At 43.0% G+C, this 12,624-nt stretch overlaps 1 protein-coding gene across 1 annotated transcript; it reads right to left on the bottom strand.

Moving 5' to 3' along the window:
- Positions 1-282: 282 nt before the first annotated feature.
- On the bottom strand, positions 283-11,597 carry LOC144048769 (RNA polymerase II elongation factor ELL-like). The gene is made up of 12 exons (XM_077561085.1): positions 11,298-11,597; positions 9,479-9,523; positions 9,270-9,391; positions 7,650-7,816; positions 6,461-6,759; positions 4,109-4,233; positions 3,621-3,966; positions 3,013-3,100; positions 1,862-1,928; positions 1,181-1,352; positions 1,039-1,083; positions 283-953 (listed from the first exon to the last, which is right to left on the bottom strand). The coding sequence occupies exons 1-12, from the start codon at positions 11,415-11,417 to the stop codon at positions 828-830; spliced, it is 1,722 nt and encodes a 573-aa protein (XP_077417211.1). The 5' UTR covers positions 11,418-11,597; the 3' UTR covers positions 283-827.
- Positions 11,598-12,624: the final 1,027 nt, after the last annotated feature.

Genomic DNA, 12,624 nt, shown 5'->3' with positions numbered 1-12,624 from the left:
TAGTGGATTGTCGTGCGCAAAATCAGACTGCTTTGATGTTTCTTCACCATTTTTTTAACTTAAAAAACAGTAACTAGCTATTTCCATTATGTACTGGATTAAACAAAAATAAAAAATAAAGCCACTGTACTAGGCACCTTGGAAACCAAACATAACCCATCCTTGTTATTTGGATGCTCTTCCAGTCCACACACAGGTGTGATAATGCAACATAAACAGCAATTACAGGCAGACTGCTTCAATGCTAAGTATCAATACAGTTAAATGTCATTTATTCACATCCATTTTTAAAACTCTTTTATTATAACTGAGGCAATGAAGGTGAACAAAAATGACATACGCAAAATAGACTCATTGGCATGCATGCGTTCTGTAAGACATGAAGCATGCAAAAAGTGTTTTCAACCTTAGAATCCTTTCAACATCCAGCAACACATTGAAAAAAATCCCTGAATACGGATTCCAACACCTTGAACAACACCAGATGTCTGTACCTTAAATAGGAGCAACACTGACGAGCTTTTCCTTGAACAAAAAAAAACAAAACAAAAATAAAAATCAGGAGGACAGCAGTGTCTTCTCAGTGTGAACATGGACAATAAAAATACTCCCACGAAAAAGTGTTTTTCTTCGCCTCCGTCACAGTGCCATCGTGTGTGCGTCACTGCTTGCGATTGCAGCTCCATACGTCCTTGGCAGTAGCCAGCGTCACACGCCAGCCGACGGGTGCGCGACCCGTCACAGCCGACCGGCGACCGTCCATGCAGCGAGACCAGAGTTGCCGGTTGCCCTGTTAACGCAACGTTCCCTGGAGGAGTTTCTCCTCGTCAGTTGGGGGCCGACTGCTGCCCCATTTGCCGCTGGTCGAACTTGGATATGAGCTTCTTGATGTGAGCCAGCTTGTTGTGGAGGTACTGACAGTGCAGGCGGTCTTGGCTGTAGCTTGGGTTGGACTGGTAAGAAAGGGCGACGGGAGAAATGGTTGCGGTCGTGCAGAAATACAAAAATCAGTGCGGCACATTTTTGAAAATGACCAACCTTTTTTATTTGGCGATAATCCTGGACGATTTGATTGTGAATAGTCTGTAAAAAAGGTGACAGACGACGACAATTGGGTTATCTGTGAAACAAACGACGCTGGGTGGATATCAAGCAGCCGTAAGCCCCTCCCCCTCCTAACCTTGTATCTGTGCGAGTCGTGGTGGAGCTGCTTGAGCTGCGTGTCGAGCTCCATGAACTGGCGGGTGACGCCGTCGATGCGGGCGTGCAGGTCGCGGTACTCGCTGTACTCCTTGTTGAACTCCTCCTTGTAGCGCTGCCGCTGAGCCGGGCTGCTGATGTCCGTGTAAATCCTGCGGACGCCGTCGCAGCAATCGGAAAATTCGTCAAGATTATGCGAGCGATCGGGATCGACGGCGTGCTGGTCATGTGTGAAAATCAATTTGAAAATGGGTTTCACTATCATTAAGCGTTCAACGATTTTGACTAATCTAATTGTAACCCCCCCCCCTCCCCCCATATTGCAATTAAATATGAAAGGTCATCTTCATGTATTTTTATCAACTCATGCTGTCTTTTGGTTGCATCAGCTCGTCCCAGTTTACAGTTCTTTAGGACAGAGCCGAGTAAACATAGCACCAAAAAAAAAAAAAAAAAAAAACATCCTATGTGGACAAAGATATCCACAAACAATGTGGAAGGGTATAAAATCGAATACCCGGAAGTTTAAAAGGGGCCATTTAGAAAATTGAACTTTGTATTCAAATAGTTGTGTCTGAAGTGTGCGACCATAAACACACCAAAAAAAAAAAAAAGAAAATACAGAAGCAAAACAGACTTGAGGAGTTGATCGTCTACTCACGCCAAATAATCCGTGTTCTGCTCAGATGCTTGAAGGCAGTCGGAGTCAAACGTCACGTAGGCGGCTTCTGTCAACAAAAGTTCAATGGGTTAAAAAAAAAAAAGAAAATTAAAAATACATAAAATACTATCAATTTGAGCTGGGCCACATGTTCCTAAAATATTTTGTTTTCCCCCACGAAAATATTTCGAATTTTGTTTTCCCCTTCACTTACAGCAGAAGACAAAAAAATTACATTTATCTTTTTCTTCAGCGGAATTAAAGTTGTCACTTAAAAAACAACCCTCCCCCCAAAAAAAGAAGTCACTAGATGGATCAGGAAAATGGCCATATTGGCAACACTGATTGCAGGGATGTGATTTGACCAAAGTGAAATTATCTGAAAATTTAGCCGGGGGTCTGGGGGCCGCTGGCACCCTAGCGAAGCCCCCCGGAGCTCATGGGTTTTCCGTGTTTTTAAGTACTTTCAATGCACTCACATGACAAAGAAATAGACAAAACAACAGCATAAATTTTCAATGTATATTGAACTATCCCATATAAAATGGCAGTTTTAGTCAACTCAAAATCAGTCACATTCAAAAACATTGGACTGCCTTTGCTTTTAAAAACTATCACTGAGAATATCATCATATCTAACTAATGTGATTACTAAGTTAACACATAAATAATGTTGAAGAGTTCAAATTTCATGAACAAATAATTGTATCATGACCAAATGAAAAGTAACTCATATTAGAGCATACCACAAATGTCTTTGTTATAGCAGAAGATGTTATCTGTCGGAGTCATGTGCATACACAATGAACTACTAAAAAAAAAAAAAAAAAAAAAAAAAAAAAAAAAAAAAAAAATCAAATTATTTTTTTTTTTGGGGGGGGGGGGGGGGAGATAAAAAAAGCAGAATTCCGCGAATTAGCGGAAAAATCACATCCCTGTGATTGTGTTTTTGTGAACTAGCTTCTCTCTGTTGGCAACTAAGTTGTTCATTTAAGGTTTGAACTACGGAAGCAAAAAAGTAAATAAATAAAATATAAATCAATTAAAAAAATTCTCACAAATAAACTGGAGTCAGTGAATCTAAAAAATTATTAATCGCCCAGCCCGGCTATAAATAAGTATATTTATATACAATATTCAAAGGGGCTCACCTGTACGGTCCGCAGCAACTCGAGTCGTTCGATCGGGTGAGCTGGTCTCGGTTTTCCTTTCTTTGCGACCTCTTTTCTTCTCCTCTTTCTTAAGTCACAGTTAAAACGGAAGAAAATGTTTAATACATTTTAAATGGTAAAAAGGTACATCGTTGGAATTTGGAAAAACGGAAATTTTGCTAACATGAGAATCCCGAATCCCGCGAGTAAATTTCCGTCTTCAAGTATTGTGGCCAGATTAGTACTGAGAGAATAAAGTTTTACAGACAAAACAAAGGTTGCTTTAAAGTTAAATTGAAGTCATATTGGAATAAAGTCATGAAAAAAAAAAGCCTGGAACGAATGAAGGGCTCGAATGGTCATTTTTCTCTACGTGCCCTGTAACTCGTTGGCGACCAGTCCAGGGTGCAACCCAATAGCGGAGAAGCGCCCGCTGACCTGCCACCCTAATTAGGTCCAGTACAACAGAACACGGATATTATTCTCAAGAAGTCCTGAATGAGCTCAACAGTTTGAATTTGGATCGAAGTCAACTTTTAGAAATATTTGCACGGATTAACTCGCGGGTCCCCGCGCCGAGCTGAGAAGCGAACCCTTGTCATGCTCACCTGCTCTCTGTGTTTGCTCTTCTTCCTCTTGACCGAGTTTCTGTCCACGCCGGGCAGCGGGTCGCTCGTCACGCGGGCCGCTTCTTGCCCGCACGCCGCCGACAAGGAGTCCAAAAGCTTGCGGGGGTCCAGCGAGTGCTCGGAACGGACGTCGTCGCCCGACGCCGCCGCGGCTTTGCGGGTCAGGTGCGATATGCGGGTTTTCTTGCTGGCCAGGGGGTCGGTATACTCCTCCGCCGGGGCGGGTTTGGGAAGGTGTGCCGGCGACGAGTTGGGCGTGTCCCGTAGCGGGCTCACCTGGGTCTCGGGGACGGTGAGGAGGTTCTGTTGAGGTTGGAACAGTCTCCTAGACGGCACGAGTGAAATGTTCACGCATTAATTTGTTTTCCGTAGCGATTATCCTCAATTTAGAGTAAACACACTTTACATCTACGGTTTTCAATTTCAGTTTCAGTTTTCAGTTTCAATTCTTTGCGTTTTGGAGCTACCTGACAAGGATGCGTTTGAGGAGCTGTTGGTCTCCCAACGTGTAACCGGGCCAGTCTTTCTGCAGCTCCTTGTACAGGCCGTCCTTTAGCACAAACGTGTTGTCTCTGCTGTTAAGTTGGCCGACCTGCAAGCACAGAATGTACCAAAAAAAAAAAAACACATCAGCACCAAGGGCTGGTGTGGCCCAAATTTGGGCAACTATGTTTCTTTATCAGAACAGAACATACTGGGGTTGCTTGATTATGAAAAAAATATTAATCACGATTCATTTGGTAATAGCTGAAATCACAATTTGGTACAAAACAAGAAAGTGTTTAAACATGTAAAAAAAAATATATTAAGATAAATACATTTCTTTGAAACACTTAAGTTCCACAAGTTCCTTTTGGACCCAAAACGATTTTAAAATAAGAAAAGGTGCAAATATATACATATAAACAACGCAAAATTACTATTAATAATCTTTTATTTTTGTAATTGTGGAGTGTAATAATTGAAATTATAATTGAATTTCAATTAATTGCACAGCCCTTTAACATACGGTTGAACAGCTTGGAAACTTAAAAAGGACAAAATAGTTCAAAAGTCCTAAAGTGGTTCAAGAAGGGAGTCATTTGGTGACCATTCTTTTATTTTTAAATGCGTTTAAATGTTGTGCTTTTAAGCGAGTAAAGTTACCTCGTGTATGAAATGCAGCCCATAAAAATAAAGCTGCCTTGCATCGGGCCCACAAGCAATCATTTGGTTGATTATTTTCCTGAATTCGTTATCAAAAATGCATTCATTCATTTTGATTTATTTTGTTGAGCCTAGTATAAGTGCCTTGCGAGTGGCTGGCGACCAGTCCCCCCCAAAAAAATCACCCACCACCTTAACTCTTTGACTGCCAAAAACGTTAAATGACGTTTAGTAAAAACCTACTGAGGGCCGCCAAGGACGTTAAAAGACGTTCTCCAATTTTTTATTTTGGAAACGGGTGGAGGAAAGCCTTGGCCAGCTGTGGTGAAAGTTTCAAGCAGATCTAGTTAGCCTAATGACTATTTTTGGCCCCTAGATGGCAGCAATGACTCTCTTTTGACAAGATTGGGTAGGCGTCAGTAGAAGACGTGAGGCGGAGCTAGAGGGGACAATGGCTGGGGAAGGGAAGCGAAAATGGCGACCGGTTTCAAGCAGCTCACGTTTGAGCATTTTTTTCAAAGACGAAAAGCATCGACCAACGCTAAAGAGCACATTGATGACGACGATGATCATCATCGATGATGATGATGGTGACTCCGAGGTTGGAAGCATTGACGCGGCAGTAGAAGACGTGAGGCGGCGCTAGATGGCTGAAGAAGCAAACAATGGCGACCGGATGCAAGCAGCTCACACTTGGGAATTTTTTTCAAAGACGAAAGGCATCGACCAACGCTAAAGAGCACATTGATGACGACGATGATCATCATCGTTGATGGTGACTCCGAGGTTGACGCCGAAGTTGCAAGCGCTGACGCGGCGGCTATGACGACGTCATAAAGGTTCACGGGCTAGCGATGCTAACACTGGAAAACGCGGAGCACAACCGAGCACGCTCAGGCGGACGTTCAATCGGACGACGAAGAGTGCCCCGAGTCCAATGCATATTCATCGGAGGAGTGTGTACAGTCTGCTACTTGCTATCCCCCAGAAAAAAAGGCCGTCAAGAAAGTGTAACGTCTGCACGCGAAAGGGACAATCGGTAGTGAAACTACTCTGTTGTGCAAATCCTGCTCCGTCTCCTTGCACGCAGGGCAGTGTTACAAAAAGAAAAACTGTATTTGAAACATCCACATAATTGTAAGTAGTACCACAGATGCACACATTTGTAAATAGTTTGCGAAATTGTTTTGTCAAATTGTTACACTGTTGAATGGAAATAAACGTATTTTGCAATCTAAAAACACTTTTTCATTGTTGGTGGTGGTGTATTACAGAAGTAAAGCACTGTTTAGGTGTTTGTGGCATCATTCATGGACACAAAGAAGTGTAGAATTCACTAGAGTGCATGAAATAACATCGCTTCACAAAAAGCTCTTTTTCTCCGCTTTTTGTTTCAAAACAGAGCATTTTGGTGAAAGTAACCATTTTCTATTGTTGATTACCGAAGAACAGAATAAGGTAGAAACAAACTTTTTCTGATGAAAGATGAGAGTCCATTCTTTCATTTGGTAGTATGTGTGTTTCCTTAGTCCAAACACATAATTTTCTGTGGACCTTGAAAGATCAGTCAAAATGCTTAAAATCGGCTGGCACCCACGGCATCCCTTTTCTGAAAACGTCTGGCAGTCAAAGAGTTAAAGAGGACTACAGAAAACAGAAGTACTCGCACTTACGTCATTGAGCACAGAGTCCAGCGTGTTTTTATCAGGCGGCGTCAGTCCGTCCTTTTGTAGCCTCAACATGAGCTCGGGCTTCTTGTAGGGCCTGAGGGCCAGCAGGTGCGTCACCCGCTCTCTGATTGGCCGCTGCTGCACGTTGCACCTCCCATTGGACGCACCGCCACCTTTCCGGCCCTTGGATGTGGCGGCACTCGATTTGACGCTGCTGCCCGAGATAAGGGACTTGACAGTCTGCCGGGGTTTGGTCAGGCTGGCCAATGCCGGCGCCGGGGCGCGTACTGTCACCTTCTTACCTGCAGGGGGCGTGGCATCAGACAACGTTTGAAATGAAAACAATACAAGTGGATTTTCAGTTTAGTTTTTCTCTAATTCATTCATATAAGATCACAAACGTCAAAATTAACACTCGGCTCTAAAATTAGTCAAATTTGCTGACAGACTGGATTGGATTGCGTTGCGCTCGGTGTATTTCCATGACGCGTTTGCCCTGCGCTCGCATTGGCAAATTACCAATAGCCAATTGTGCTACTTGAGTCAAACGTCTGAATCGTGTCACTTGAACCAGGCTGCGTGAGGTCGACCCAACACGCCACAGACAGGAAGTAGGAGGACACGATGTTGCAGAATGACAAAGTGAAAAAGAAGAAGTTAAAAAAAAGCTACCCGAGCGGAAGAAGTTCAACATGATTTTTTAGAAATGACTCAATTTCCACTTAATTAGACAAAGTCATTGGGTATGATCTGGGATTTTTCAAAGTTACAAACATTCCGCAGTTAATAGCATAATAATCACACATTTGTATTCAATTAAGGCGATTTTGCCTAAAAATAAAATCTCAGATTTTTTAACAAAATTTTTTTTTTAATTTATTTGATTTTATATTATATTATATTATATTATATATATTTTTTTTTTTCCTTTCTTTTTTTATAAACTAAGAACTTAAAAAGTTTTGCTTTTATTTTATCGTGGCACAATGAAAGGAGGGGAAAAGAAACCTATCAATGTTATAATTCTTTTAATCGTCCACAACAAAACACTTAATTAATTAAATTAATAATAATTTAAAATAAAAAAACGATTCATCGCCCAGTCCTATCCCTTAGTAAATGTAACATTTCCCAAAATTCCCCATGCCAACTTCCCATTTGTAAATGTCCCCCGCCGGCCACGGCGCCTTACCTTGCTTGAAGCGACCCCCCTGCTTGATGACGATGGCCCCCCGGCTGCGGTTGTCCTCCTCGGCCTGCGCCATGCTCTGCAGGGCTTTGTCGTACGAGTCGTCCGTGGCCCTCACCGTCATCTTCTTCTGGATCACGCCCAGGCACGACAGCTCCTGCTGCGCCAAGCTGCAACGCACGCCGAGCCGCGCTTTCTTAGCATTTAAGGCTAATGACGTCTACTGTTTAATTGACTGCTGACCAGGAGGGTTGGGCGGTATTCAAGTTGTGACGCCGTTTTATCGTCTCCACATTTCACTGGGGTATACAATAATACCGTTGCTAATTTTAGACTTAAAAAAAAAAAAAAAGGCTTATCTTGCACTGACAACAGCCAATCTGTCTAGGAGTTAATGGTCACAGATCTGTACACCGTGTGCTCCGGTTGCTTTTGTAGTGTATTAATCTTTTGTGTGACATTTGACAGCACGTCTTTAGCCGAAGTGTGTGCCGCTGACGTGCATGCGCTCCTTTGACGCCGCGGAGAAAGCTGATAGCATTAGCGTAGCATACATTGATCCCCGCGGACGCGCACACACTCCTACGGCCCTCCAACACTTACAAACTGTTTCTCGGACTCTTTTAGTGGACCCCGCTGTGGGCGCACACTCCACATCTACGCAACACACAAACACCTGCTGCCAAATTGTAGCAGTTTTCTTCTTTTTAAGGCAGTGGTCCCCAACCTTTTTTTCACCACGGACCGGTTCATACATGTCCACAACTTTGGCGGACTGGCAACCCAGTGAGTTTGGGGGGAGGGGCTTGGCTGTTCGTCGGCTGATTAATAAAAGGCTACGACAACAAACGCAAGTCCACTACCATAACAAGGGTAATAAAACGCGACTGAGATAATTAGCACCTTGACATGTGTCAAGAGTCCGTCGTAAACAGAGAGAATCTGGTCCCTTTTCAAAATAAAATATTTTCAAGCCTCGGCTAATCAATTAACCGGAAGTACGGTAAGTTTTTTTTTTTTATTCTTTCAACTGTACGGCCCGCCACGGCCCGGTCCAAAGGTGCCCACGGCCCGGTACAGGTCCGCGGCCCGGTGGTTGGGGACCACTGTTTTAAGGGACCGCTTAACCGAGCTGTGCTGACTGGTCATTTTTGCCTCGCTGCGTCTGAGCGGGTCATGTGACTGTCACATGACTAACAGCTTACTATTTTAAACTCTTATAGTGATATTAATTGTTATAGCATTAGTGATTTGAAAACAACTACAAATGTTGTGTTATCAAAAAAAAAAAAGTTTAATATCATAATAGGTCATTATACGCTGGAGGTTTTTTGTTTTTTAAATGACGGTATTGACAGTGGCACCATTGCCATTTTTGGACACCCCGGGATACCGTATTACCGTATTACCGCCCAATCCTACTGACCAGTCAATGCTAGCAAAAATTGGCTGCATTGTTTTAGGGTGTTACTTCCTTCAAGGGTTGGTTTAGTCGGTAAAATGCATTCTCAATTTGGTTTAAATCTGTAGATTACACTTCTTGCTCCCGATGAGCTCGTTGAGAATGAGGATTGGTGATAAGTGGAAAACGGGCGGCTGGTTAACATGGCATTTTTATCTCACCCAGAGCCGACTTGCTGGATGCAGTCGAAGCTGCCGTGTGGATTGTCGCAGGCCACGTTGGTGACGCCGAACATGAAGACCCTGGCATCGCCGCCGTTCTTGGAGCAGGGAATTGTGATTTTCTACATCGGGCGAACAAACATACAGAGAATTAGAATGTGTACAAAATTTCATTTTTTACTGAAACGATAAGGAGAGGATTCTCTTACCCCTTGGTTTCCATTGAAACAGATGGTGGGAGGTGCGAATGAAGCCTGAAAGAGAGGAGAACTGTGCGTGAGCAGAGACATGTGGAAAAAAGTGTCCAATGGGGAACATTGTGATCATATGACACCTTTTTGTTGTTTCACCGTATATTTTCATGTTTGTAAACAATAAGAAATGTCAAATTAAATACGGTGGTACCTCGGCTCACGAACTTTTCCCCTCACGAACATTAAATTCGCGAGCATCGTGTCTCGGCTGACGAACTGGTTTTCGGCGGACGAACCAAATCTCGCGACACGAGAAATCACGAGAAGCTGACGCGCGCTCGCGGCGTCCCAGTTCGTCGCCCCCTTTGTTTGAGTGCGGACGTGGTTTGTGTTCGGTAGACATTTTGGATCATTTTGGAGTACTTTTGGAGTGTACTTTTGCTACCATGGGACCGAAAAAGACCCCACAAAAGGCTAAGCCTAAGAAGACATTGAAGAAAATTACGGTCGAGCAGAAGAAGGAGATCATCGACAAACACGAACGAGGCGCGCGCTTGTCAGCATCAAGTGAGAGCATCAAGACCATGTTAGCAAAGTGGAGTGATGTGCAGGATTTTGTCGAACAGTACCATTCAGAAAAGACTGTGGCTATGAGAATCATCAACATGATGAATGATAATGTGATGCCTCAGTTTCGTAAGACCTTACAACTCAGAAAGCAACAGGTGTCAATTAAGAGGTTTTTAGGTCAGCAACAAGGATAAAGAGTCTCCTAAGAAGCAAAGAAGAGAAGCCACACCGGAGGACTCTCCTTCCAAACAGTAACTCCCTCCCTCCCTCCTCCTCCCACTCCATTCCATCAAGCCTTCAACTACTGTACCATCACAAAGGCAAGTTGCAAGTTTTGCAAATAAAAACACTTTATTATACAGTACAGTGTATTTCTTTAATTACAATACATTAGCACATTTATTATACATAAAATAAGGTATATTTTGTGTAGTTTTAAGGCTTTTTTAGTAGAAAAGTGTGTTTTATGGGGACCTGGGAACGGATTATTCTCATTTCAATGATTTCCTATGGGAAATACTTGTTTGGAAGACGAACTTTTCGGCTCACATACTCTCTGTGGGAACCAATTAAGTTCGTGAGCCAAGGTACCACTTTGTACGCTGAAATTTTAGGACTTAGTTCAGAATCGCAATTGCCAAGTTGTGTGGGACAAGTATCATAGTAACTAAACAAAAAATCTAAAGAATGAAAAAAAAAGCAAAAGTGTATTTCTGTAAGAGGTGTTAATTTGCAGAATAATTTTGAAAATAACCTGATAATGTGTGGATCGCTTGCTGTCTTCAAAAGAGTTTGAAAAGTACAAGTCAGACTAGTCAACAATGTCGGAACTTTTTGAACACATTACTTTGAGTGTAATGAAATTGTATGCATGTGTACAGGGGAATAATGATGATTTCTATATGTGCGCAATATGTAGGCAACTACATGTACATAAACTGCCTCAACTTGGAAAGCTCAGTATCTCTTTACAGGTGGTACTTAAAAAGTATAAACATCGGAGTACAAACGCAGGGTGTTAAACTAACATGTAGTCCAAAATAGACACTCAATGAAAGAACAGATGCCGGATAAAAATGTTTAGATCAGTAATGCAGTATTTGTACTTCGTTACTTCCCACCACTGCCCCTCAACCGCCACTCCGTTCTTTCCGCATTCTCTTATGTAACACGGAATTCCTTTTCCAACTTACAAGTGTGACTTTATTTTTTTTTTAAGGTTAAGCGCAATGGAGGTTAAATGCGGCTAATTGAGTTAGCTTACCTTGTCGCGGTGGAGGTTGCTAATGGCTGTCGCCGCGCTGTCAGTTAGTTTGAGGTGAAACACGGAGACGTTCGCCAACGAGCCGCCGGACAGCCCGTAGCCGCGGTTCTCCTCCAGCATGGCCGAACGCAGCGAGGCCGCCCGCCTACCTGCTGGCTGGCCGGTTGCTGCTTCCGAGCTCGGCGATTAGACTAACGGACATTGGCCGAGGCTGGGGGAAAGAAGAAAAAGGCTATAAGAAAAACAGGCTCCCTTATAGTCCCCCCTTTTTTTCTCGCGCTCTCTTCTGGAGTACGCCGTGTGACGTCACCGCGAATGGGTGGGCTTGATTGGCCTACAGGCGTAAATAAACGGCGACGCATTCGTGACGTATGCGTCCACTTCCTGTTTGGCTCCTTGCTTACGCATCGGGGATTTTCTTCAAATCATCACCCTCCGGCTTTGTTAGCTTTTAACTTGACGAAGTATTATCACTTTTTAATCACACAACTATAACTAGAACAAATAAAATACAGCACTCAATTTTATTAACATTTAAATGTGTGTTTTTTTAACCAAGGAGGAAACTGGACAAAATGTAATCAGGCAACTATAACAAATATAAAATAGGACTTGTTTGGGCAGAAATGTATCAAGTTCGGGCTTGTGCCGTTAGGGGTCGTCACAACGCGGCATCCTTTCCCATCGTCTGCAACCACCTCTAACATCCCCCAACCTTCTCTCGGGTCTTCCCCGAGTTCTCTCGCCTGGTAGCCAATAAACTCACTATCGCTCGCTCCTCTCGACATGTGCAAACAAAGCTGACTATCCACAGTGCTTACCTGTAGCCTCTTTCATTGGATATTGTAGCCTCTGGGTGTGAGGCAAAGACAAGCCCAAACACATGCGAGCAGATGCGGCTGCTTGGAGTTATTAACTTGCAGTCATTTCTCAACACCTCCCATCTTCAAATGTGTTGAGGCAAATAGCTGGTGCTGGCCTCTATCATATTTCATTCACACCAAAACAAATAGTTTAAGGTGGTGCCACTGGCAACAATCCGTTCCGCGGCCTCCACAGAAAAAGCCATGAAAAAAAACAAACATGATTTTTTTTTCTTCTTCTCCAAAATAATGAAAATAACACTACAATGTTGGGCTTTATAAAACAGTATGTGAAATTATGGGGCGTCTTGCCTTTACAGGATTTTTCATTTTGTGTTCTAAAAACAAAGTTTGACTCTTGTGTGATCTAATTACTCTCCAGGGGTGTTTACTTAGGCTCAGCATAATTCCTGTGCACATATAATGGTGACATTCAAATAATGTATATTTTCAAGGAAGACAAA

The sequence above is a fragment of the Vanacampus margaritifer genome, chromosome 1, assembly GCF_051991255.1.
Source record: "Vanacampus margaritifer isolate UIUO_Vmar chromosome 1, RoL_Vmar_1.0, whole genome shotgun sequence".
Classification (NCBI taxonomy): domain Eukaryota; kingdom Metazoa; phylum Chordata; class Actinopteri; order Syngnathiformes; family Syngnathidae; genus Vanacampus; species Vanacampus margaritifer.
This window is presented reverse-complemented; position numbering and strand designations above follow the sequence as displayed.

Bases quoted from the DNA above. Each gene is read 5' to 3' on its own strand.
- LOC144048769 (XM_077561085.1), bottom strand. From the start codon at position 11,417: ATGCTGGAGGAGAACCGCGGCTACGGGCTGTCCGGCGGCTCGTTGGCG. The intron at 9,524-11,297 runs GTAAGCTAACTC...CCTCTCTTTCAG, and splicing joins GCAACCTCCACCGCGACAAG to GCTTCATTCGCACCTCCCAC. The intron at 3,967-4,108 runs GTAGCTCCAAAA...CGTGCCGTCTAG, and splicing joins CTCAAACGCATCCTTGTCAG to GAGACTGTTCCAACCTCAAC.